Source organism: Mauremys mutica, chromosome 11 (genome assembly GCF_020497125.1).
Source record: "Mauremys mutica isolate MM-2020 ecotype Southern chromosome 11, ASM2049712v1, whole genome shotgun sequence".
NCBI lineage: Eukaryota > Metazoa > Chordata > Testudines > Geoemydidae > Mauremys > Mauremys mutica.
Genome location: NC_059082.1, coordinates 774,963 through 801,090, shown reverse-complemented (window position 1 = coordinate 801,090; position 26,128 = coordinate 774,963). Strand labels below are relative to the sequence as shown.

The 26,128-nt window shown below is 56.0% G+C and overlaps 2 protein-coding genes across 2 annotated transcripts; one reads left to right on the top strand and one right to left on the bottom strand.

Annotated features, from left to right (window-relative positions):
• Nucleotides 1-155: 155 nt before the first annotated feature.
• ELL3 (elongation factor for RNA polymerase II 3) lies at nucleotides 156-12,831 on the top strand. Its single transcript, XM_044979347.1, has 12 exons — nucleotides 156-296; nucleotides 1,282-1,323; nucleotides 3,013-3,140; nucleotides 5,059-5,222; nucleotides 5,907-6,151; nucleotides 6,231-6,355; nucleotides 6,703-6,793; nucleotides 7,845-8,115; nucleotides 8,899-8,956; nucleotides 9,354-9,525; nucleotides 9,600-9,644; nucleotides 9,714-12,831. Exons 1-12 carry the CDS (start codon nucleotides 162-164, stop codon nucleotides 9,819-9,821), a joined length of 1,584 nt encoding a protein of 527 aa, XP_044835282.1. The 5' UTR covers nucleotides 156-161; the 3' UTR covers nucleotides 9,822-12,831.
• On the bottom strand, nucleotides 12,458-26,128 carry PDIA3 (protein disulfide isomerase family A member 3). The gene is made up of 13 exons (XM_044979348.1): nucleotides 25,882-26,128; nucleotides 23,272-23,350; nucleotides 21,725-21,842; nucleotides 20,399-20,506; nucleotides 18,735-18,864; nucleotides 18,039-18,155; nucleotides 17,303-17,428; nucleotides 16,270-16,452; nucleotides 15,581-15,689; nucleotides 15,225-15,353; nucleotides 13,976-14,055; nucleotides 13,267-13,324; nucleotides 12,458-12,890 (listed from the first exon to the last, which is right to left on the bottom strand). Exons 1-13 carry the CDS (start codon nucleotides 26,028-26,030, stop codon nucleotides 12,774-12,776), a joined length of 1,503 nt encoding a protein of 500 aa, XP_044835283.1. The 5' UTR covers nucleotides 26,031-26,128; the 3' UTR covers nucleotides 12,458-12,773.

The window sequence follows — 26,128 nt, the reverse complement described above, 5'->3', positions numbered from 1 at the left end:
CCGGCCCCGCCCCGCCCCAGCCATGGCCCCGCCCCGTCTGGCCCCGCCCCGCCTGGCCCCGCCCCCAGCCATGGCCCCGCCCCGCCTGACCCCGCCCCCAACCATGGCCCCGCCCCGAGCGCCGGGGGCTCCCGCAGCCCGGCCCGGCCCCACTCCCAGCCATGCCGTGGCCGCGGGCGGAGCTGTCCGGGCGGCTCCGGTACCGGGGCGGCTCCCGCGGGCCCCGCCTCAGCCTCCTGCACCTGAAACTCACCGATCCGGCGCTGCGGGCGCTGCGGGACTGTCAGCGGCTGCAGGTCAGCGCCCCCCCCGCGGGACCGGGTCAGCGCCCCCCTCCCCAGGCCGGGCCCGGGGCACTGCCCTCCCGTCTCCTCCCCCTTCCCCCCCCGGACCGGGTCAGCGCCCCCCCTGCCCCACGCCGGGCCCGGGGCACTGCCCTCCCGTGCCCTCCCCCTTCCCCCCCCGGACCGGGTCAGCGCCCCCCTGCCCCACGCCGGGCCCGGGGCACTGCCCTCCCGTCTCCTCCCCCTTCCCCCCCCGGACCGGGTCAGCGCCCCCCTGCCCCACGCCGCGCCCGGGGCACTGCCCTCCCGTGCCCTCCCCCCCAGGACTGGGTTATTGCCCCCCCGTGTCCCTCCACCTCCTCCCCAGGACCAGGTCAGCGCTCCCCATGCCCCCCCTCGGGCTCTTCCTCCCTGGCTGGGTCCGGGTCAGTGCCCCCCCCCCACCTTCCACCCCGGGACCGAGTCAGCGCCCCCTCCCTCCTGGCTGGGCTTGGGCCAGCACCCCCTGTGTCCTCCCACCTCCCCCGCGGGCCCTCCTGCACCTTCCCCCCAGGACTGGGTCAGTGCCCCCTGCCCCCCACCTCGCCCCCGGGCCCTGCCCTGCCCCCCCCCAGCCTGGGACCAGGTCTGTGCCCCCTGTCCCAGGCCAGTGCCCCCCCCGTGCCCTCCCCATCACCTCACCCATGGCCTGGGACTGGGTGAGCGCCCCCTTCCCAGCCATCCGCTCCCAGACCAGGCTGGCAGCAGCCGGGTCGTGATGTGTCTGTTTTGCAGGGAGGGTCGGTAACCATCAGAACCGTGTCCTGAGGGGCCTGCTGGAGTCTCTATTGCTGGCCCTGGCCCAGAAGCTCTGCTGCAGTTCAGCCAGGGCAGCCCCCCGGCCGGCTCCGTGCGGGGGTGGGGGTGGGCTGTGGGGTGACCCAGCTGTGGGGGGGCCCTGAGTCGCAGGGGTCTGGACAGGTGCAGCCGCTAACTGTCCCTCTTGTTCTGTTTGCAGGGCTCAGCCCAGCCTGTCATCGCCTTCCAAGGGAGCCAGGGGGTGAGTGGGGCAGGGCTCCCTGGGGAGCATGCGGCTCCCTGTTTGCGGGGGTTGAGGATGGGGCCCTCGAACACACTGAGTACGTGTGAGACGGACGCCAGCCCAGCCCCACTGGCTTTCCACAGCCCTGTCTCCACTCCCGTTTCCAGCCTGGGTCTGCCAACCCCAGCCGTGTTCTGGGCCTCTCCCCACACCCGCAGCCCAGCGCCACTGGCAGCGAGCTTGGAGCAGCCCCTCCCTCATGACCCCTTGGGCTGGCTTGGGCGAGGGCAGCGCTTGTTCCTCCTCACTCTCCTTCGCCAGCACGAGGCGAGGGGCTGGGAGCAGAGCTAAGCAGGCGAGATGATGGGGCAGGGGGAGTTCAGCAAAGCCCTGCTCTGGGGGAGGTGCAATGTGCAGCCTGCGGGACCTGGGCACAGCGCTCATCCTGGGCAGGTGGGAGCTCCCTTGCTTGGGACCGGACATGGCCTTGGCACTGCAGGCAGGATTGGTCCCTAGCCCCAGTAACAGAAGCTGTAGATGGGACCCATGGGATTTCCCCACCTCCACCACCTGTGAGCCTCCTCCCAGGACCATGGGGCCGGGGCTGCTGAACAGACAGGGCCCCGCGGAGGCTAGGGAGCAGCTGGGCTGCGGGGGAGAGGGGCCCTTTTGATCTGTAGCCAAGGCAGGGGCCCACGACACTGCCTGCGGGGTGTCACGGCCTGTTTGGGCCTGACTGGCTCTTGGCAGCTGCGAGGGGGATGGGGTGGAGTGATTGTGCTTCTGCAACCCGTGGCCTTGGCAGCTCAGGGCCCTGTAGGCTGTCTGCCCCGTGCCAGGCCTGGCTGAGTCTCTTCTCTGCTGTTTTCTGGGGGCTCTGGGGTCAGGGATTTGCCTCCCTCCCCTTTGGCTCCGGGCTGCTGCAGCACCTCAGCTGCGCCATGCTCCTCGCTAACTAGCTCTGCAGGGGATTCCTGCAGGGAGCTGCTGCCTGAAGCTCAGATAAGGGTCCCTCTGGCCTTTGCCTGCAAACACATTAACAGTCCCCTCGCAGGGGGGCTGGGGGGGCAGATGTTGGGCTGCGAGCTCAGCAGAGGCAGTTGGAATGAGAATAGGTAAAGCGCTGGATCCCTCCATGTGTCCCCGCCCCAAGGGTGTGTCTGGGGGTGCCTGCCCCATGTACACCCCCCCCCCCCCGCCTGAGCTGGGGCACAGAGCCCATGGCTTGGCCAGCCGTTCCCTGCCCAGAATGCCAGGCCTCCCTTCTGTCCCTCCAATAAGAGCCCCAGCCCCAGCTGTGTACCCCACTGCTGGGAGTAAAGCCACTCCAAGTCTCTCACTGGGTCCCCCAAGTCTGGAAATGGCCCAGCATTGTAAGGGTTAAACCTCTGCTGGTGATCTGCCCCCTGGAGAGCTGCTGCTAAAAGCAGGCTGTAGCCTCATGGGGGGATCCTGAACCAGACAATTAGATGGCAGTGCTGCTGGGCCCGTTGCCTGTAAACATGGGGTCTGGGGAGCCCCCAGTCCCCCTCCCTGGGAGAGCCTGGAGCGTGTGCAGCTGAGCCCAAGGAGAGCTGCCAAGTCCCAGGCAGGGATGGGGATGTGGGGCAGGAGGAGGATGCAGAGGGGCAGGGACAATGCAGCTCCCCTGTTCTCAGTGCCCCACTCCCCGGGAATGGTTCCATGCGCTCCCTCTCTCCTGGACAGTACATCAAGATCCCCTGTGGCCTGGGCAGCCCTGGGGACGGAGCTCGCCTCTTCACCTTCTACCTGTCCCGCTACAGCAAGGACAAGCCGCAGGCCAGCTTCGACTGCATCCGGCAGTACGTCTCCAGGTGAGTGAGTGGGCAGTGCCCAGCCTGGAGCCGGTCTGTGCCCCAGCGGCCCTGTCCTGGAGACTTCCTGGAACTGGAGGCTTGTTTCCTGCCCTGAAGCTCTAGGCAGGTAACCAGCTTGTGGCTGGGGGCAGGGCCAAGGGCTTGTGGGAACCTGACCTCGCTGAGTAGGGGCATGGCCAGCGCCTGAGTCGAGGCAGCTCAGAGGGGTGCGTGTGTGAGGCTGAAGATGGGGCGCAGGCAGTGGGGAAGGGGCTGGGTCTGCTTTGTGTCAGGGAGGGGGCTGGCTCTTTGCAGATGCACCTGCCTGGCCATGCTGTCCAGTGACAGTTCTGTGTGGAGCTGCAGCCCCTGCTCTCCCCAGATCCACTGGGGCACCATGTGCCAGGAGCTCCCTGCCTGTGCAGCCCCCACTCCCCAAAGGACAGCGTGGGGGGTAGCAGTGACCAGGAGGGGGCTGCTCTCCCCACACTGGCACTGAAGCTGCTCCTGAGCAGAGAACAGTGCCGAGCGAAGGGGTGACTGACACCCTCGGGCTGTTCAGCAGGGCGGGAGGTGGCTGGGAGCTGCCTCAGTGTGGAGGAAGCAGGCTGCGTGAGTTGCTTGGTGAGAGCGGCTGTCGTCTCAAGCAGCCGATCCCCTAACTCTTCCCACTGACCTGTGCTAACTTGGGGGGAGGGGGGGCCCTGCCCTGCTCTGCTCTGGGGGTGGTTGCGGTCCATTCAGGGTCAGGGAGGAGTCCTTGGTTCCACTTCAGAGCCAGCCCAGTGCCCCTAAGTGGGGAGGGGCCCATCAGCCTCACCAGCCAGAGCCTGCCGAAGAGGCGGGGAGGTAGGAAGGCAGGCAGGCAGCAGGGCTCTGAGAATGACTGGCCTGTGGGAGGGGCAGCCCCATATCCCTGCTGACTCCCCTGTGGGGCATCTGCAGAGACGGTGCTTCCATTCCAGAATGCACAGGAGAGACAGCCTCACCGAACCGGTGCTGTGACCCCAGCTTTGGAACAGTCTCTGGGAGGCAGTTCAGTGAGACGGACCCCAAGGGGCCTCGCTCTTCCTCCAGGGCAAGCCACGCAGCGTCATCACCTCCCTAGGCTGCATCTCTGGCCCTTCAGCCACCCTCGCTGAGCAGAGCTCGTGGTGGGAAGCAGTCCCACTGAGGCAGACCCCTGAGGGAGACTTGTACTATCTCAGGGAGCAATGCAGCCCCACCAGCATCTGCAGGGGCACTCACCCAGTGCGGAGAAAGTTGGTTTATAGGCGGCTGGCACCCAGCATAGGGAGGCCTTTGGTAGCACAGAAAACGGACAGTTACAGCACAGTCTGTCCTGTCAGCATGGAGCAAAAGCCCTGTCCCTCTGACCCCTCTTTGTCCCAGGTCAGGTGAGCCCTGACTGCTTCCCACAGCCCACACTTCACTTCCACCTCAACCCTCCATCCCTCAGTCCTTTGTTCTCCAGCTGGGCAAACTCGGCTTGGCTTCCAGCAGAGAGGTGGAGCCATCCATGGTCCTTAGTTGTTAGGTATTGAAGTCCTGGTGACTGGATTTGCTGTCATCTTCATGGTCTCTATTGATGAGGTGCCAGCCCAGTGCCATTCACACCTGTGCCAAAGCCCGCCTTTTCCCACCACCTCGTTAGCAATGCAGCATGGAGGGGAAACCGAGGCACGCAAACTAGTCATACAAAATGTGACAGAAAATCTCCACTCCAGCACAGCAGGAGGCTGCCCTGGGGAGTGGCCGTGTTGGGCAGGGACTGGGGATGAGATGAGACAAGATAAGGGCACATCACCTGCTGTGTGGTAGCGAGTGCCCTCCTGGTCTGGGGGTGTGTCTGGGCTCCCTCTCCTTGACTAGCTTCTCAGCATGGGCTAGCAGAGAGCAGGGGCCAGGCCAGTGACACAGGTTTCTGTGCTCTCAGGTTGGGTCAGAACCAGCTGGACTGTGTGGGCAGCATCCAGGAGAAAATCACCGTCTGTGCCACCGATGACTCGTACCAGCTGACGAGGGAGCGTGTGTCCCAGGCGGAGAAGGAGGCGTGGAGCAGAGCTGCTATCGAGATCAAGCCAGCAGCCCCAGGCCATGGTAAGGCAGGATCCTGCCACAGTCAGGGCGTGGCTCACGAGTGGGGCTGACCTTGAGATGTGGGAGGAAGTGCTGAGAGAGCAGAGCAGCCCCTCCCACTCTGCGTCTGGGCATGGGGCAGCATGGGGCCCGTGTAAGTGCTGGCAGCTGGCTCTGTGCTGCACATGGGAGGGTGAGGCTCACTACAGCTCCTGCCTGGAGGGCTCCCATGGCCAAGTCTCTTTGTCCCACGCCTTGCGTAGCCATTCTGTGCCCAAGGTGCGGGGCCCTGGGAATCAGCCTGCACCCTGCTGGCTGCACTGGGCCTGCTGGGCGGGGTTGGCAAGGCTGGATTCAGGAAGAAGCTGGGGGCTGAACTGGGGCTGCAACAGCTACTGGGTGAGCCCAGCCTCTCTCTCTGGGTGTCGTCTCACCTCCACAACCCCTGCCCAGTCCCCCTGAGCTGTGCGTTGGCTGCAGCAAATGTGCCAGGCCTCAGCTTGGCAGGATTTAGCCCAAACTCACAATGAAGTGGAGGGACCCAGGGGCTGCAGAGGAGAAGGCTCTTGCGCCAAGGGGGCCAGCTATGGGCACGCAGAGAGGAGTCAGGTACTAGCTGGGAGATCTGGGATGAGAGGCCTTCGGGGCACATATGGAGGGGTTAGTTCTTTATTAGCAGCCATTTGAGCATTGATTCCTCTGCAGGTAAATGTGTCACCATCCCAAAGAAGCTGGGCATGAGCACCCCATTGAGGAAGTGCCCCACTGGGAGCCCTGCTCCAGGGGGCAGGAAATGTAGCCCCATGGGGACAGATCACAGGGTTCTTGTGAAATGCCTAGTGCAGCTTCTGGCTCTGCGGCCCCACTGCAAACATGAGCTCCTGGAGCGGCTGGACAGGGTGCAGATCTGCCTGAAGGACAGGGCCCAGCTGCTGCCCATGCTGGAGGAGGTGAGTGTGGGTAGAGGGGGCAGCGCGGCGGCTCCTGCCTCCTGAGCTCTCGCTGACTCTGCTGCTCTTGTCCACGCAGGTGGGGCAGCTGAATCCCCGGGAGAGCAGCTACAGTCTGAAAGAGGAGCTCTTCGGGCAGGTGCAGGAGGACTGGCTGGGCTACACGGTCGAGGAGCAGCAGCAAGTCAGGCAGCTCCTGCGCAGGTGCAGCCCTGGGCCAAGGGACAGAGAGCTGCCCTGGTGCCCCCAGGGTTAATGCTGAAGTCCCGGCTGGCTCTGGGAAGGGGCTGGATGTTTCAGAGCAGGGGAGGGTTGCAGGGCACTCCTGTGTGTACAGTTGGCTTCAGGCAAAGAAGGCTTCACAGCCAGATGGTGGGTTCACACCTTGTTCCCATCTCGTGTTCTGTGCCATCCCCACACCAAGGCCCTGACCGCAGCCTGCCCAGCCCCATGGCCTCGGTGCTGGCAGGGCAGCTTCTCTCCTGTTCTTGGGGGACACACTGCCTTGGCCCATGGTAGCTGCCCCAGAGATCTTCTCTCTTCTGCTCCAGGAAACAGGCCCAGGGAGCTGTGGCCAGGCCCTTCTTGGTGCCTCTGGAGTGCCCGTCTTGCCAAGGTGCCAGCAGAAGGCCCTTGGGCGTGGTAAGTATTGGTGGTATGAAGCCTTAGGCAGATGCCTAGTTCTGGATCCTGCGCCAGAGCGTCCAAGGGCAGGAGAACAAGGGCTGAAAACCTGCTAAGGCTAAATGTTCAGAAATCTGGAGATCACCAGCATGGCTTAATATCCCAATTTTCATATTTGAATATGCATTGATTTATTTGCAGAGATTGCACATGTCCTCATTACCAGAACTGAGCTGATTTACAGATACGTTGGTGCCTCTTTTTGAAGCCATGGTGCCCCCCGTCCCCCATGGGGCAAGATCAACTCCTCCCCCCCAAAATCCAGAGCCCAGTCATCCTCCTCCACTAACTCTGGGCAGACTGGACACCTCCCCCTGGTCCCCCTGGTTCAGGGCCACTGCAGCCGCCTGACCACCCCTAGGCAGGCTCCACCCACCACCCTACTGCTTAATAGCACAGCACAATTCCTCGAGGTCCCAGCTGCAGCAGGGAAGCAGCTGTAGGGTCATGGGAATGCCTGTGCCCAGGCCACTGGCTGGGCAGCTCCTTGAGGCTCTGCCTTGGGCTGAGTCTTTCCTGGGCTGGGAGGGGGCTGGTCCCAGCTGCGTGCTTGGCTCTGGCTGGGCCTTGCCCCTTGCTGTGCCACTGTCACTAGCCGTAGCACCAAGTCTCTGGCCTTGGGTGGGTTGGGGGAGCAGGCTGTAGTCTCCAGCTGGGTAGCTGGAGTCCTGGTGGGCAGCCTGGCTGCAGGGGCGGGAACCATTTGTACAGTGGGGAGCTGAGAGCCATTGAACCAAACTGTAACCCTGTGGGATGGAAACACTGCAAGCCAGGGGGTGCGGCAGCCCCCCGGCATCCCAGTTCCAGCACCTGTGCCTGTCTGGCCTAGAGCATGAGTTCTGCCCTCCAGAGCGGGGGGGTGAGAGTGCTGCATGTGGGGAGGGGGTAGCCCCATGGGCCATGATGAAAGGGGTGGATTCCTCCTTGCTCACCTGTTTCCGCAATGAGGGCTCCAGCCTGGGGGGTGAATCCAGGGCAGGCCCCACAGCCTGATGAGTTTTTCTTTCAGAAGCGGCTGGCACTGCTGGATGCCTCGGACCCACAAGGGCTGAAGAAACCCTGTGCCCAAGGGCACCCCCGCAGCTCTCTGGGGTCCCACCACAGCCTGCAGGAGCCTGGCCTGGAGCATCGGAGGGCCCACAGCCAGCAGCAGCCATGCCAGCTTCCCAGGCCCAGCGCGGAGCTGCAGAGCTCAGAGGAGGAGCCGAGCGACGGGGAGGGAGGTGATGACTGGGAAGAGGGAGCTCTGCGCCTGGAGCAGCACCTTTCTGCCCTGCAAGGTGAGGGGCTGTGCTGCTCCCAGCCCACCACAGGGACATCCTGCTGCCAGCCAGGCTCTGACCCACCTTGTCAGCCGTAAGCACCCCTAGCCAGAGCTGTCTGCCACATAGGGCTGCACGGCCCCCAGGCAGTGAGACCCGGGGGGGGGCTGAAAAAGGACTTGGGGTGAGCCCAAAGCGAGGCTCACATCAGAGCTTCAGGGAGGGGGAAGTTGTGGCCCCAAAGTACCCGCTAAAGTCAGAGGGAGGAGTCTCACCCCACGGTCAGCAGGGGGCGCCCCAGGAAGGAGGGGTCCTGGGTTCTGTTCCCAGCTCTGTGACACCCTGAGCTGTTGGCCCCCCCTGCCAGGGATACGGGGCGGGGGGGGGGGGGTGATGAGGCTGGTCCCTGCACAGTGAGCCCTGCAAACCTGCTGGTTAATGCTTGGGGGGCTGGGACTCAGCCCGTGAGCAGTGTGTCTGCTCACAGCTTCCAGGGCCACGCGCTGGGGGTGGGAGGCGAGTTTTGCTTCCCTGGGGCAGGTCATGGCAGTGCTGGGCAGAGCCCCTGCACCTACCACTCTGCGCGTCATCAGGGCACTGTCCCGTCCCTTCTGCACACCAGCATGGCTGAGGGGCCCCGCCTGAGGCAACGCAGGTGGCTGGAGCTCACAACTTTGCAGGCAGCTCCTGCTGGGGTTGTTGGTGGCTCCGTAGCCCCAAGGAATTGAGGGCTGGAGGCTGGGGCTGGAGGGGAAATTACTTTGAAGAGTTTCTGCCCAAATTCTTTTCCTTCCTCCTCAGACAGCAGCTCCCGGGCAAGCCCCCTGGCCTCCTTCACTGAGCTCCCGGATTACTGCCGGTAAGCATAGCTCCTCCTCACCCGGGTGACAGGCTAGCCTCTCAGCAGATACCTCTGTCCCAGCTCCCACAGCCTGAGCCGGGGTGGGGAGAGGGCTGGGGCCAGGCTGAGCTGCAGATTCCCAGCCTGTAAAGTCCAAGTTGTAAATGGAATCTCAAAGCTGGACAAGAAGCAGACCAGGTCCAGCTCCCGAATGGGCAGTGGTGTGACAGCACCACCTGCTCCTGGGCAGTGCCCACCTTTTCTCTTCCTCACGCATAGGGAAGCTGTGGGTCAGGAGCTGGAGTTGCTCCTACCATGCAGCATTCTGGCATGTGCACCTCATGCAGAGCCCCTGCTGCTCAGTTCACCTGCCTTGATGGAGGGACTAGTCAGTAGTTTCTCCTGGCTGTGCTAGGAAATACAGAGCCATCTGTTCAGTGGAGCAGCATCACGCCTACATGGAGGCGTTCAGTGCAGATTACGCAGAGTACCGGCGCCTCCACACCAGGATTGGGACCGTGAGCAGGACATTCATACAGCTGGGAGCCAAAATCAAAACGCTGCCGCACGGGACGCAGGAGCACAAGGTGAGGGTGGGCCGGGCTGGGTGGCAGGGCAGCGTGCCTAGGCCGAGTGCTGAGTCAGCTTTCTTGGTTTGCAGGCAGTAGAAGACAGAATCTTACAGGAATACCGGAGGTTTAAGCAGGTGAGGCTAGCAGTGGGGGGCTGGGGCTGATGCTCCCTGGCAGGAGCTGACCTGGGCTCTTTCTTGCAGACCTACCCCAGCTACAGGAAGGAGAAGGACCGCTGCGAGTATCTTCACCAAAAGCTGTCCCACATCAAGGCCCTCATCCTGGAGTTTGAGAAGACAGGGGCTGCCTAGAGGAGCCTCTGGTGCTCTGAGCCTGCAGCCTTCCCACTGCAGGGAGCAGGGCCCTGCCCGTTCTCCTTTCCCTTCAGGGTGGGGGTTAGCGAACTCTCCTGTAGTAGTACAGTAGTTGCAGTCCCCCAGCCTGGTGTCCAACCCAGCCATTTGACTGCTCTGGGGTGTGGGGGAGGGTTGCAGGACAGAGCATGTGGCTGCCACAAAGCACAGGGAGTGGGTGATGGTCTTAGTGAATCGTCCCTGGTGAGCTGCTGTCTTACCTGTCCCAGCTCCCAAGGGCATCCGGGCTAGTGGTGCAGCTCCAGATCAGGCTGGGTGCCTGTGTCCTGCTCAGGGGGGCAGCCTGTACCCGAGCTCTGCTCGTTCAGGGCAGGATCCCTGGCTTAAGGCTTCTCGCAGCCAGCGTGGCTCAGCCTAACTTGTGATAGGTGCAGCCTAAGCTGCCTGCTGGAGAAGTGGGACCTGCCACCTTCCTTCACTGGCTCCCTCCTGCCTAGGAGCTGAGAGCATGGCAGAGCCTTGCCCCCCAGGGACAGTCTCAATTACTAGCGCTAAGGGCACCAGGTCCCGGGGCTACAGGAGGAAAGGGGTCAGTCAGTGCTGGGGTCTGAGGACTGACACCTGCTGGAGCAGTGTGTGGGAGCAGGAGTTGAGGGGACAGGGAAGTGCCACCCATTCCTTGGCTGTGCACCCCAACTCTCTCTGTGCTCGGCCATCAGACGCCTGGGGACCCTGCTGCCATGGCAAGGTGGAACTGCGGGGGAGGGGAGAGAAGAGATAATGGTGCATAGGGTCCCTTTGAGCCACAGTGCAGGCCCTGGGAGTTCTGCCTTGTTCCTGCTTTATGGCCCTGGGTGAAACAGTTCATTGTACAGTGTGTGGCTGTGGCCTGCCCCCTCTCCCAGCACCTGTCAGCTCCTCCGGCTTTGAAAGTAACTAGCCTGACCCAGCCCAGCAGGAGAAACTGATGTGTTAGGGCTTGGCTGGGGGACTGTAAGTGATGCCACAACTCTTTGCCTTACTTACCGCTGGCCTCAGGGGAGGGGCAGGGCCCTCACCTCCAGGCTCTGCTGCCTTGGTCAAGGACGCGTTTGTACAGCACCACAGGGCTGTGAGGAGGGTTACTAGGCACTAGCTGTAATATAATTACTGAGCCACTTAGCAGCCAAACTCCCCCTCTGACAAATGCTCTATGGGCACTGCATTGCCAGGGGCTAGGTGGGTATTGGCTGTTCACAGCTGATAGCCATTAGCCCCCACAAGGCTCACCAGCCCCTAATTTATTGCCTGTTCTCCACAACAGCTCATTCCCTGGGGCTGTGCCCCCTCCCAGTCAAGGGGGGGGGGGCAGCTGCCTATCTGTAGCCAGGGCTGTGGTTCAGTCTCTGCTAGGGGGCTACAGCAGGAGCCCAGAGGGAAATGCTCAATCAAAACTGCCTGACCCCCACCCACCAAAGACAGGGTAGCAAGTGCTTTCCCAGCCGTGGTTTAGGCCTACACTGGTGCTGGGCTGGAGGAAAAGCTATGGTACAGCAAAGCCAGTATGGGGGGAGGATCCTGTAAATGCTGTTGTGCAAGCTACTGTATCTAGCGTGTGCTCCAGTAATAAAGGTGTAGACAGCCCCCTGGTGTTTTGTAAAAGACAAGTTAGAGGGCAGGGGAAGCCCTGCTGCAGCAAGGAGTGCTGAGCCAGACCACAGCAGTACTCGGATTTACCAGCCCTCCACTGCAGCACTCTGCCTCCATGACTAGGAAGCCACTCATCTCCCTCCTACCTGCACCAAGGTAAACAGAGCAGTCTATAGTACAGCAGGCCAGCTGTTCACGGCAATTCAAAACCTTGGAAGGGATGTAGGCTTGGTGCAGCCAGCCAGCAGGAGACAGGACAGAGGGCTACAGGCAAAGGCTAGCTCATTAAGGGAGCTGAGCACCAAGCAAAGTGCCCTGCCCTTCTATCTGGCTGGGGGATGCTTTCACAGCTGGTCCTAGCCTCTTGTGGCACTGAAGGGTTTGCTCACACCCTTGCCACAGCTCTGGCTACATGCCAGGGAGAGGTGCTGTGCTGCCAGGCCCAGCACCAAGTGAAGCCCACTTAATGCTTGGCACAGCTTGAAGCACTCCTAGAGTGAGCAGCATGCCCTGGAGGTAGCTGTAGAAACAGCCCACAGCTAAGTGAGTTAGTGCAGAATGCTACTGGGTCACAGCTGGCCCATGGCAGGGAGCTCAGAGCCTGCAGCCATGGGCCTCCGGCAGGCTTCTTGCCCCTTCACCCCTGGTGTCTGGGGCATTCACTATGGCAGCTGTGCCCTGTCACAGAGCCTGTGTTCTGTACACAAAGGGGTCTCCTCTGCCCCTAAGCACCATGCAGTTCTACCCACTGCACCACAGCCCCCCTCCTAGGCCAAGTTCCCACAGAAGCATGGCAGGGGCCAGTCCCTCACCAGCCTCTTGTACTGGGAAGTAGCTCATGGACCACAAGCTGGAGTGTGAGGGCAGGTGGGATTTGTTCCCCATGCATTCTCACAGCCCTCAGGAACCAGCTGGGAGCCGGGCAGCACTCCAGAGGCCATGGTCTCCCAGCTTGCTGGGGCCACATACACAGGACTCTCAGCAGCAGCCACTGGGCACAGAGGTGTGGTTTTAAAGGGGTCCATTTTATTGTCTCTTCTCCAAATGTACAAAAAAATTAGAAAATAACGTGTCTCCCCCTGCCCCACCCCCCTTCCCCACCCCTCAATCATCACCCAAGTCGGGGGCAGCCCCATAAGAATGCAGCAAAGAGACGGCAGGAAATTAAACACAACTAGGTACAGCAGTTGGGTCCCTTCAGCCCACATTGCATTGGGCACAGTTTCTTCACTCCCCCCAGCTGGCCCCAAGACACCCAGGGCTTCCCCACTGCCCACACAATTCCTCCTGACACACTGGTGAGCTGGGTGGTTAGGTGCTTTACAGATCCTCCTGGGCCTTCTTCCTTTTCTTGGGCTTTTCCTCCTCCTGCAGCACAGGAGGGCTGGTCGCCTCCCGCTTCAAGTAGCTAATGAAGTCGCTCACCTCCCGGCCTCCCTGCAAACAGCACAAGAGCATAAGGCCAGGGCTGAGCATCAGGATCCTGGCTTTGACACTCCCTGTTGTCTTGGGAATATCTGCACCTGCTGGCCCCAAATGGGGAGTGTTCACGGCCTCACAGGAAACCAAGCTTCCCCAGACCATTTCCCTGAGAGCCCTTTAAGGCTCTCCTGCAGGATGCACCAACGTGTCCTAGAGGTGCAGCTACAGGGCAGGCATCCCTCAGTGTGCAGGGCAGCATTCCTGGGGTCCTGCGCAGCCGCACAACACTCTTCAGCTGCAGGGATTTTACCTGGATGTGCACTGCCCAAAGCTGTAGCAGCAAGGAGGAAACCTGCCTGCAGAGCTCCCAGGGCAGGAAGCAGACACTCACCTCATATTTCTTTGGATTCTGCTTGTTACCAGCTGGAGCAAAATAGATAGTGGGGAAGCTGGGGAAAGAAGGGACATGTCAGCTCTGTGTTCAGCAGTCTTCAGGTCCCAACCCCTCATGGTGAGTCTAGTACTCACCACGTGGGGCAGCAGGTTTGCCCTGAGCCACAGAAGGGGGAGAATCACTGTTGTATGGAGTCTATTGCCACACAGAAGTCAAGAGACAAGCAGTTCAAGGCACCATCAGCCAGAGGAAGCCCAGAACAGTAGCAAGCCATGCCCCAGCAGGAGATATGAGCACCATCAGTTTGGCCCTGGGAGCAGAGCTGACTGAGTGCACCTGGATTCAGGTTTGCACAACGATAGGTGCCCAGTGCTGTTCTTCATCCTCAAGAACAGTTTTGGAAGTAGAAGGAAGGGCAGGCCAGGGAAGTTCAGGAAGCTGTGTGCAGGTGTGCCTGGGAAACACAACAGGAACAAGGGCAGATGCTTTCGTTTGAGTTACTCCAAGTCTGAATTTCTGCTGACAGCTGCTCAGGAGCAAGACAAGCAAGTTCCCAGTGACTACCACTACATGCACATCAGCCCCCAGCTGCCATCAGAGCCAGAGAGATTCCCTAGCCCTTCTGTAGCATAGTCACTGGCTAGAGGCAGTAGCCAGGACTCTCCCCTGCCACCCCACCCAATGTCATACAAGCTGAAGCTCTTACCCTCGGACTTCGTATGGAGAAGGCACATCATTGGCTGTAGCATCCATCTTGGCTATGACAATGTTGGGGTCTTTGCTGAGCTGTTGGTAGGACAGCACATTAGTGAACAGATTATCACTAGTCTATTGTGGACGCTGGGGGAAGATGCTGACCCCCCCCCCCGCCATGTTCTACTAGGATCAGGAATGTGTGTTCTTCAAGGCCAAGGGGAGATGGGGAGCCACAGGGGCTCTTGGCTAGGCGCATCAGAACAGCCAGGGGAGGCTGGGGCAGGATCTGGGACAGCAGCGTTCATTTGTACAGTGCCTAACACAAGGAAGGCCCCTGGGTGCTATGGTGAGTCCAAGCTTTGTCCTGAGAGAGACCAGGCAGCGCCAGTTCAGGCTGGTATTGGCAGCAAGGAGGGCACAAGCTCGCTGTCTGATATCCAGGCGAGCACTAGAGATACATGGGCAGGTACAACATTCAGGCCCCTCCAGAGAGCACCCCTGGCTCAGGTCTCCTTTAGGAGGCTGCCCTTCCAATGTACACCCTCACCCACTGCCTGTAGGAGAGATGGCCAAGGCCGCCTGGGTGAGCAGGGGGAGTTGCTGCCTCTAACAATTTATAACAAGTTCACAAATCCTTGCCCTGTAAAGATCTTGTTTCTGATATTTACAACAGGAAACTTCTGTTTAAAGGGACATTAAACTAGAATAGATTCATCAGATTCTTCTATTTAGCAGGATGTTACCATATTACAGAGTGGGAGCATCATTACACACCCATCTCATTTCTAGTGATTCGATTACATTGGTTGCTGCCTATGCTTCTCCCCACGTGCCTTAGTTCACTGGGACAGGATGAAGAACTGAGGAGTACAGGAGCCAAGGGAGCAGGCCTGAGCAGAGTACAGCCAAACCATCCCTCAGGCAGGCATCTTTCTAGCAAGGATTCCCTGGGGACCAGCTCTCAGCAATGTTTGGACAGAAGACAGTGACCCGGAAAGACATGCAGCCACTGGAGGCTAGTTACTGACCAGGGAATACTGGTGTGCCCTGGCCAGTACCACCCAACCTCAAACGTAACTAGAGGGCAGAAGTAGCCAACTGCATAGTGACCAATGCCAGTTTAGAGAGCAGTCAGAGGAGGCCCCTTAGGCACATTCATGCAACCTTATGGCTTGGCCGGCTGAGCATGACCCTCGAACCACTCAGTTTTGGGGATGACTGCTGCATTCAAACCTGACAGGCAAGAGCTCCCAGCCTACCTTTTCTCCTAGTTCCTTGTACTTGGGCTCCAGGTTCTTGCAGTGGCCACACCATGGGGCATAGAACTCGATCAGAACGTCTCTGTCCTCCGCATTAACAAGGTCATCAAAGTTTTCAGCAACCACCACCTGGAAAGATTGAATTCTCCAGATTAGCAGCATTTCTGCACATGAATAACCACACGCTCACTCTCCAGGCTCTGACTTGAGTGAGCCTGAGCCTCATGCAGCAAACTGCACGCAGTGGTCCTTGAAGCCTGCACAGAACATTTCTGTCAGCTCAACATGCAGTGTTCTAGCTGGAGAGGCAACAGCCACGTACACCCTTTGGCTGAACATGTCTCAGCAGCACTTACCTTCACAGGACCATCATTGTTCTCTGGAATGGGCTCCGATTTCAGGTATTTCTTCAGGTTACCATCAAAGTAATCCTGCAAGAATCTCTCCAGAGCTTTCCCATCACGGCTACAAATCAAATACAGGCGACATTTCAGAGCCATCTGGCACACAGGACTAGCAAGTGCACTCTACAAATCCCAAGGGAGTGTTATTCTACCCACAGACAGCAGCACACTGAAGAAAGCCACTCGGATCCTCAGTGCTAACCCAGGGCTCTAACTCCCCTAGATGACCCAGGGCACAAGAGCCACCTTCAGGATTTTGGGAAAGTGCCTGGTGCACACAATCACCCCAGTAAGTCAGGCTTCCTGCTGCCCACGCTTCGCCCACCCAGGAGATAGGCTGAAGTGGGTCTCCCATGCCCTTTATTTTAGGTATTCACTCCTCCTGCTGTTCAGTCTCACGTTATTTTCTACCCTGGTCTTTACTTTTTAGGTATCTTGGAATTAAACCCTCAATCCTTAGAGCTTGCAGCTCCTCCTTCCATAGTGTGTAACTGCCCAGTGGCAGGCTTGCCACACCTACTCCTCTGCCACACAGGAACATCCAGCTCAGGTGTCCTCCCAGTGAGCCCAGGGGGGCGGTAAGTATCTGAGAGGCTTTGCCTGTGACTGGATAGGAGGGGGGCCCCACACCCAGGACTTACGAGAATTCCTCCTGCATGACATATTTCTCTCCCTTGGCGGTTCTGATGGCAACGACAGGAACCTCCCCTGTGCTGCTGTCCAGGCCAAACTCTGAAAGCTCATGGCCAAAGGTTTTTCTACTAGCAACCGCAAAGTAGAGCTTGTGTCCAGCATCCAGGAACTTCTGTGCCACCATCATCACTCTGAGTAAAGCAGAGGAAATGTGCTGTTATGCTTACAGATGTTGAACAGTTTCTCCAAGACAGTACAGCACTTGGGGAAAGGAAGAGAACTACCTCTTTCAAGCTGAAACAGAACAGCTAGAAACAATTAGTGGGGGATCTGCTGGTTAGGAGGTTTTGCAAAGAGAAGTAACATGAAAATGCCACTGGAGAAACAGGAAAGAAAGGAACATGCTACTAAACTGGATGTAACCTAGGGATCTCCCAAGGCATAGCTTCAACAAGTCTCCATTTTGCACTGAATACTCCATAATCCCTCAGTCAGCTCTGATCAACCAGGTCTCCTGTGGCTGCAGCACTGCATAGGGAGTCGAGCTCCAGTAAGGTGGAGTACAAAGAATGGAATCGAGCATGAGCCTCCTTAGCAAGATTAGTAGTTCTGGGTCTCAGTCAAGCAACTTTGGTGTGGACAGACGGATAAAGGAATCAGAGCTCCTGATAAGCATACCAAATGTACTGTCTACACCTGATGCTGAAGGAATGCTCCAGGCATGTTTGCTGGCTGCCTGCAACCTATGGAAACACCAACTGCTTGCCACAGAAGCATAAGCTGGAACAGGCAGTTTTCCAGAATCAGAAGCAACATTTTGAGGAACAGGATAGTGGCCTGCAACGCCTCTCTACTTGTAGTGACAACACACCCTGCAGACAGAGCCAAGAGAAGGGAAAATTTACTAGAGTCCCAGAAATGATTTCTGAGTTTGCACCCTGGAGACAGCATTCTGCCAGATTAAACCACAGGAATCCACCAAAACAGTGCACTGCATAGGGGAGGAATACTGTGGCTTAGGATTTATCTCCCTTTGGTTACCTGTTGCGCCAGTAGTTGGAGCCCTTGGCATTCTTCTCATAGTCCACATCATAATAAGCCACCAGCAAGTCCTTCCCTTGTATCAAGTCTTTGTTATCTTCTGTCATATGTGGACAGATGCCAAAACTATCAACAAAGCAGTAGTTAGCAACCTGCGTCTCACTATCTGAGCCTTCCTCCCCACCCAAAAATAAGCCTGTCCTAGCGCAGTCTCCTTCTCATCCAAGATCACAGGATCCATACAATTGCCAATATCCAGCAGGCCTATTTGAAAAGTGTTTTCTTCAAATAACTCATTCGTGCATCAGGCCAGTTTGTGGGGTTCTGCTACTGTAGCTGGACATACAAAGTTACACATGGGTTTTGATCAAATTAGGGACCTACTTTTATTTATGACAAAAACGGACCTAAAATCAAATGGGCAAACCAGGTAACTGGAATGCTAGATCAAGTGCCCAGCAGCCACGGTCAATGCAGAGGAAAAGCCCACATAGAAATCTCATTCTTGAGAATGAATGATGGACCTGCAGTGCACTAAGTACCCACAAGCCAACTATTCTGCGTGTTCCATTAGAAGAGAAGAACCCCTAAGATCAGCTAGAATTTAGTAGCCCAGAGGCAGTGCTACTAGCCATGCCCAGCCAATAGGACTGAAGCCAGACTGCTCAGAGTCTAGGAATTTAGCTGAACTCTGTCACCCACCCTAGCCCTGAGATCGAAGTGAGATGTCACTCACATGTTCTCCTGGAGAAACTTCTTGATCTTGCCACTGGTAATTTTGTCCTCTGTGTACCTCAAAGTGCTATCCTCAAATTTGTTTGCCAGGCGTTGAGGACGGAATAAGACAACACCCCTGAACAGAGGAGGAGGAGAGAGCACAACATGAAACAGTTGAAGGAACTAGCAGTATGTGGATGAGTGGGCAGGTACAGTGGTAGACGCCTTTCCAAGTACACAGTGGGATCATCCAGGTCCTGAACAAAGCTACCTGTACTGAAGCCACCTAGCCAAGCCTTATGGTACTAGCCAGAACAATCAGCAAGATTTCTGGAAGTTAACAAGTAAACAAGCCCCACCCTGTGGTGACAAGGGAAGAGAAGGATGGGCAATACGGGAACAGCCAGCCATGGAGACTTTACAAGTGTTTATCCGTCAGCTTCTCTCCCCTGCCCCTCCACAAGAACCATGACCTGCTCACTGTAGTTTATGGCTCAAGGGTCTCAAGTGCCCAACAGCAGGACCTAGGCAGGCTGGTCTGAAGGGATTTCCAGCTGGGCCCAACAGTACTGATTTTAGAAAGATTAACCTCATCTGGTCTTGCCCACATGAGAAGCTATGAAAGGAATTCACTTTCCAAGGCACGGCTGTCTGAGAGGGGTCTATGAGGTTGTCCCTGCTGCCCCAAGAACCACCTGTACACTGAGCCACTTACTCTCCGTCTGCCTCATACTTCTGTATCAGCTCCTCCTCGCTGGTGTGTGCAAAGCGGTAGCTCTCTCTTAGGTTGCTGGCTGCTTTCATGAACTCTGAATAAGCATCACCAAATGCATCTTTGAAGAAGCCTGCAACAGAGAGAGACACGGGGACCCTGCAGAATCTCTGCCTCAGCAGATGCCATTTCACTGGTTGACTCAACTCTTCTGTCTTTACTCTGCCTGAGAATCCGTCACTTCTGAATGGACTCTTCTCTGCCCAGCAAAACTGCTTCTGTTTAGCAAGGCTCAATTTCCCTGTGTTCCTTTAGAAATACACCAACATTTCCTTCCTTCTTTCTGCCCCAGCAGGAGCCAAGCAGCTTTCTTTGGGAGTACATCCAGCCCAATCCCCAGCCCAGAAGACTGCAGCCCTCTGGGCACCAAGTTTGCCACTTGCAGCCAGAGATGGAGCTGCATGCTGGGCAGCTGGGGTCTGGACAGAGGCAGTGCCCTATAGCAGCAGTTCTCAAACTGTGGGTCGGGACCCCTAAATGGGTCACAACCCCATTTTAATGGGGTCACCAGGGCTGGCTTAGACTTACTGGGGCTCAGGGCCAAAGTCTGAGCCCCACAGCCCTGAGTGGTGGGGCTCAGGTTACAGGTCTCCTGACTGGGGCTAAAGCCTTTGACCCCTTCCCCTCCTGGAGCGGTGGGACTCGGGCTTTGGTCCCCCCTCCCGGGGTCATGTAGTAATTTTTGTTGTCAGAAGACAGTTGCAGTGCCAGTTTGAGAACCCCTGCCCTATAACATTGCTCCACAGGACTCAGAGAGCAGTTTTTCCACTGAGTTCTGGTCTCCTTCAAGCTCCCATTTGAAATGTTCCTTGGATTAGCTTAGCTGCTATTGCGATGACCTGAGTCAGGCTAATGTGGTGAGACTGTTGAGCGCTACAAGGCTTATGCAACAGCCATCCCTGCATGTGTCAGGTATGGCTGGGTATAGCATATTGCCCCCAGGGGATGAAGTCAGAACAGGGTCCTGGGGGAGACCTGGCCATTTCTTCACATTTTTCATACATCTGTAGGTGCCTATCCAGTGCTCTAGTACTAACCTTACTCTGAAAGAAAAAGCAAAGCCTTGTGATGCATCATCCAGAACCGTACACCAAGGCATTACCCTCAGCTAAGCAAGCTGCTTGCCTTGTTGCCCTTAATAGTCCAGCACCAGCAGTTCTGAGCCTATTTCACCAGCTATACTGGTGACTTATCCAGATATTTTTGGACACCACTGTCCAAGGCAGGGTTTCTCAACCGTTCTGTGGATCGGACCCCAGGACCCAACACAGTTTAGCAAGGCAGCAAGCCATTCCCTGGTGTCACAAAGGTTGAGAGACACTGGTAAGATACTTACCCAGTTATACTGGGTATCAGTGGATCTGCATGAGTGATGGGGAAGGATGTTTTGATATCATCCATATGCCATGGTCAGATGACTTAAAATCAGGATATCTGGGGGCCATCTTGTGATATAATCCTTGATGTTCATGTTTGGCTCCAAGAGCCCAAGGCAATCAGATTCCAGCAAGCGGGGAGGGAGGGGGGAGAGAAGGAGTGGGATGGGGACTGGTGAATGTGTAAGTATCCAATGTAGTTTAAAGGCTGTGTTGGCCCGTACTACTCACCCACCACAGAAGCATCTTTGTCACTGATGAATTTTTCAAAATCTGCCACAGAGTGGAGAGCCACTGAGGCAGGCCCTGCCTGTTTCTTGAGGTGACTGACAATCCCATCTGAGGAAGAAGGAAGAGACGCATACAGCAGTGTCAGAGTGATGGTTTTATGGCATTCTAGGAGACCGATTCCATGCTTTTAGGACAGGGATTGTTTCTGCACCATATGCCTGTTCAGTACTTAGCTAAATGGGACCCCAGCCAAGTCTCTAAGCACTACTGTAATACAAATACGTATGCATCCCAGCCCCACAATGGAACTTCCATGAAAGCATGTTGAGCTGGAAGAGATCCATAGGGGATTCCCAGAGCACCAACATCCCAGCAGGACCTATTCACCCCCAATTCTTCTCAAGAATTGCAACATTTACCATGCAAATGTAAAGCCTTCCTCCCCTAGCTACCAGTGCAGTAACATAAGGAGTCAAAGGCTTGCCAGTTTCAAGAGACCAGTGCGCAATGCTCATCACAAGATGTTACGTAAACAGAGTGTCTTTGTGTCTACTCTGAAACCTGACCTTGGAGCACTAAGCCAGTGGCTCTCAACCTTTCCAGACTACTGCCCCCCTTTCAGGAGTCTGATTTGTCTTGTGTACCTCAAGTTTCACCTTGCTTAAAAACTACTTGCTTACAAAATGAGACCTAAAAATACAAAAATATCACAGCACACTTACTGAAAAATTGCTTGCTGTCTAATTTTTACCCTATAATTACAAAATAAATCAATTGGAATATAAATATTGCACGTACATTTCAGTTTATGGTATACAGAGCAGTATAAACAGGTCATCTGTAAAAAATTTTAGTGTCTACTGATTTTGCTAGTGCTTTTTATGTAACTTGTTAAAAATCTAGGCAAATATCTAGATGAGTTGATATACCTCCTGGAAGACCTCTGCGTACCCCTGGCTGAGATCACTGCACTAAGCAACAAGCCCTGGGCAACAGCTGCACTGCAGTGGAATTCAAAGATAGGCAGGTGCATGTTGACCGTACCAGACTGATGAATGTAACAAATATTCTCTCCTTCCCGTGTCTTTTGGCCACTGGATCTCTCCCAGTGCTGATCAGATGTGGACAAGGCAGACTTGCAGTGCCTCATCTTTACCAGGAACCAATTATGTACTCAAGTATCCAGGGCTTCTACTCCCATCACCATGCAGACAAGTTGAGCCTGGTAACTGTGGGCCATGCAGCCAGGGTGCTCCCATCTCCATGGCAACAAGTCAAATTCAGTCCAGATGGGAAAGTGCTGCAGCACCATGCCAGGATCCTTACCTGCTGTCCTGGGCCCATCATAGGCACCTGCCTCTTCACCATCCCTGAAAACCTTCAGGGTGGGATAGCCACTGACTCCATATTTGTTACAGGTGTTTGAGTTTGCTGTACAGTCAACCTGAAGAAGAGAAATACTGCTTCTTTACACAGTCACATTCATGCAGTGTCGGCACACAGCACCACCTCCTCTGCTGCAGAAATCAGAAGCAGCACAAGGCAGCTGCCCCAGAGAGGGCTCACCACATAATTCTATGAAGTAGAGAACTGCAGCCTCAATAGGGCATTAAAAGGCAAAGTGTCTATCCACAGGGAAGGGGCTTCTGGCAGAAAGTTATAGGAACAAACCTGGCACCCTGTATGCCTTTATTTGCAGAACATGCAATCAATGCTATAAAAAATATGGAGCAGGCTGTATCCATGTCCACGGAAGCTTATAGGCCAGATCTAGTGCACCCACAGGGTGGCCGGAACATGGACTTGGGGAGATCTGAAGACTGTTAACCTGGCTAACAAAGCTAGGCAAGTACATGCTGGGACACTACATGAGAGACTAAAGTGCACCAACTGCAATGTGAGAAGTGCCACTGATAACTCTAAAATTCCTTCAGTCAGCCAATGTAACAGTGCCTAGAGACGGCTGAAACAGAAGAATGCTCCCCATGCCCGGAGGGACCGATACAAGTAAACGGGGACTGGATGGTGTGAAAAGACTGCGATGAGACACTGGCTTAGTGGAGTTGCACAAGTCAAACAGTGACAGGGTTCCCTGTACTTATTAACCTCCTCACAAGAGAGATTCCCCTTAAAGCAGCCCTCTGCTTCAAGGCAGTGCTGTAAGGCACTTCCCTGCATTGGCCCCCTGGAGTGAGCCAAGTAGGGCCTAGGAGGGTTTTGCCATCACTACTTAATGAAGGGGTTTGTTTGCATGTAGGGAGACAGACTCCTTTCCAGTGCTCTGCACACTGCAGAGGGAGAGACAGGAGATGCAAGTGCATTAGGCATCAAAATCCCCTAAACCCAGGGTCTGAGCATGCCATTTACTGCATATAACGCCTGCAGATACACGGCCTTTGTTTTTCCCCAAGCCGTGAGTACTAGTGTACAAAAAAAGTATTTTATTGCAGCGGTAAAGGGATGGGCTCTCTAGTGTGCCCTGTACAGGAACAGACCAATCCTCTCTGACAGCAATGAATGCCTAGTGCTCCAGAGGCAGGCAGCACACTACTTGCACAATACTGCCTCCAGTGGAGGAAATCTGCTTAAGATCTGGAGCAGGAGGACTCGGTGCCCCGAAATGGAGCAGAACAGAAACCAACACCCTCACATTTATGAAACAGAGGAAATTAAGTCAGACCCCGAATCGCCATGGAAACACTGGATACACTAGTCAGGGTACAGCCCCAAGCACAGGCTTTTAGTAAGTGGACTGTAAGTGTAAAATCTTCTGCCTGTGCCAGACGCCATTTAAGATCCACCACGAAGATGGTTCCAGCTCAGTCTGAGCAGGTAACCGGTCACAGAACCGTGAACTCGGGCTAGGTCCATACCTTTACTAGAGGGACAATTCCTTTCAGTCTGGTAGCAGCAGCCTCGTACTCCGGGGCTAGTCGTTTGCAGTGCCCACACCTGAAGGGGAAGTGACAGTTTGGTTACAAGGAAAAGCCTCCCTGCAATTGGAGAGATGCCACATTTCCATTTACAAAGGATCTCCACACTGTCACACAACCAACCCAAACAGTCTTCATAGAAACAATGAGGCTTCCAGTAAGGATTTTCAACTTGGAGCTCAGACAAGGGCTGAGGGAAAGAGATGGAGTAAGTCACATTGACATTATTCCTTCCCAACATTTTGGAGTTCCCCTACTTGACCAGAGTGGGAAGAAAAAAAATTTGTTGATCTTCCCAGAGGCTTTATCTATTCGCTAGAATGCAGGCCAGCGCACTATTGTGTTCCTACAGATGCCCAACAACCATTAGCACTAAGCACTGTGATTTAACTCCTGCCCACTGAGATGAGTGGAATTAAGTCTGAAACCTAATATTAATGAATCATCCAGTCAACACATTTACCTACTGTGAATGGACTTGCCAGGTCCTGACTTTCCATCCATTTCAGAAGAAGATACACAGGAACAAGATTTAAGCTAAATGTACGAATACTTGATGATTCCATAACTTAATTCTCAACACACTAACCACAGAACCACGATATAATTTGATGCTTAATACAGGCCTGAAACACATGGCAAGTTGTATTTGCAGCTTTGTCACCCAGTGAACTGCTGTCTAGTTTACAGAGTTCTGCAGTTTTCAGCAGCAGGTAAGTTAAATTCATTTTAATAATCCTGAAAGTTGAGTAACTCCTTACAGAACTGAAAGTAAAAATAAACCACTATTTTAATCATCTCAGCTAATCAGTAACCCAAACTAACAAAATGGCAACTATTAGTCAAACATCTTCTGGTGCCAATAGCATTATCCACCACACACTGTAGCTTTCCCTCCTCTGGCAACATTTATCGAGACGTATATTGCAAAATCTAGTGGCACAGAATGAAGGGGATTATATTCATGACACCCAGTTCCAAAGTTCCTAGAAACCCTAGGTTTCTTTTGCTCTGCCTCCTTCAAGCAATTTAACTAATGAAAGGCTGTCCATGAGCTAGTGTTTTTTTCCTTAATTCAAAAGAATCTGTGTAAGTGACCAAGATTTGCTGTTCCATTTGTCACAAACAAGGTATTAATACATTTGTTTGGCTAGACAAATGTACTCAGTGAGTTGATGACTTATTCACTATTCCACAGAGTCGAGGGGATGCTTTAGGAAGTCCTGTGTATTTCTGGAGCTGGACACCAATTCAGAAGTATAAGATAATACATCAAAATTGGACCACTCTTGTGGAGTGTTCATCAATGACTTGCAAACAAAAACCTGTTTTCTAGCCAATTAAAAGCAGACACCACAGCAGAATCCTCCTCATCTTCCTGCAACCTAATGCATGATGGAAGTTGTAGTTCTCATTCTATACCAGACAGTTCAATTAGAAAATTTTGACAAGTTCATAAGTAAAGCAAGCAGTTAGTACTTCGTAGAAATGCAGAACACAGTCTGCTAGAGAACACAGACCCTTATATTAAGGCATCCAATTTCCAACTAAGAATTGTTTTGATACTACGGAACTTAATGTTTTAATCATATTAATTTGGAAGTAGCCTACCATAGTATGCTTCAAACAGGGCATATGCAGTAAGTTATGATAACTCTGCACTTACCAGTTATTTTCATTTTGTATTTTCGAAAAAGACAAGGCAACAAACAGCAAAGAGTCTGCCAGAGTAAACCTTGATTGCCTGTCCTAGGGTCTCTGTGCTGGAGCCCAGTGTAGAGGGAAGGCCTGAGGTCTCCCACCAGCCACTTGAAAGCACGAAACCCTTAAGAAATAAAGATGCCCAGAGGGATGGATGGACTCACCACTGGGCCCAGAATCAAGGGCAGCACATTGGACATTCCTTTTTGCTGGATTCTGTTACCCCACAAGGGGTGGGGCTAAAAGACAACCTGGTGGGAGGTCTGAGTCACAAGAGCGGCAGCCCACCGCAGGGCGTTCAGCAAGCGATGCTAAAGGAGGCGAGCCTATGCCATGCCACACCAGGGAGGTCTGGTTCCCCACGGTCCTCAGAGGCCGAGCTACAGGGGCTTGTCTACACGAGGCAGTCTTGCTGCCCCGAGGACACAGCACAGAATCAGGCCCTTGGTGCTGGTCTCACGGTCTCCCCACCAGGGCTGCTCCTGGTGCACACCGGGCAGTGGCGTCACCGCTTCCCAGCACACTGAGCCCACCCCGAGTTCCGGGGCTCCACCCGGACAGTCCCCCACGTGCGAGGCCAGGCCCCGCTGTCAGCCAGCCAGGAACCGAGCGCCGCGGGGCTCCCGCCAAAGGGACCCGCGGCTGGGCCCGGAGGAGCGAGGCCTGCACCGAACCCCGGGCGCCCTTCGCGGGGCACAGGGGGCCGCGAGGGCCCGTAGGGAGCCAGCCCGGGCCCCGGGCCGAGGGGCAGCCCGGGCCCCGGGCCGAGGGGCAGCCCGGGCCCCGGGCCGAGGGGCAGCCCGGGCCCCGGGCCGAGGGGCAGCCCGGGCCCCGGGCCCGGCCGCTCACCAGGGCGCGTAGAACTCCACCAGCACCAGCCCCGGGCGCTCGGCCAGGCCGCTCTCGAAGTCCGCGTCCCCGAGCTCCAGCACGTCGGAGGCGCGGCCCGGCCAGGGGCCGAGCACCAGCAGCAGCAGCAGCGACCGGGGCAGAGCCATGGCGGGCAGCGGCGAGTCGGGCCGGGCGGTTCCTGCTTCGTTCCCTCCGCGGCGGCGGCGGCCGGACTCGACTCGAGCGGCTACAGCGCAGGAAGTCC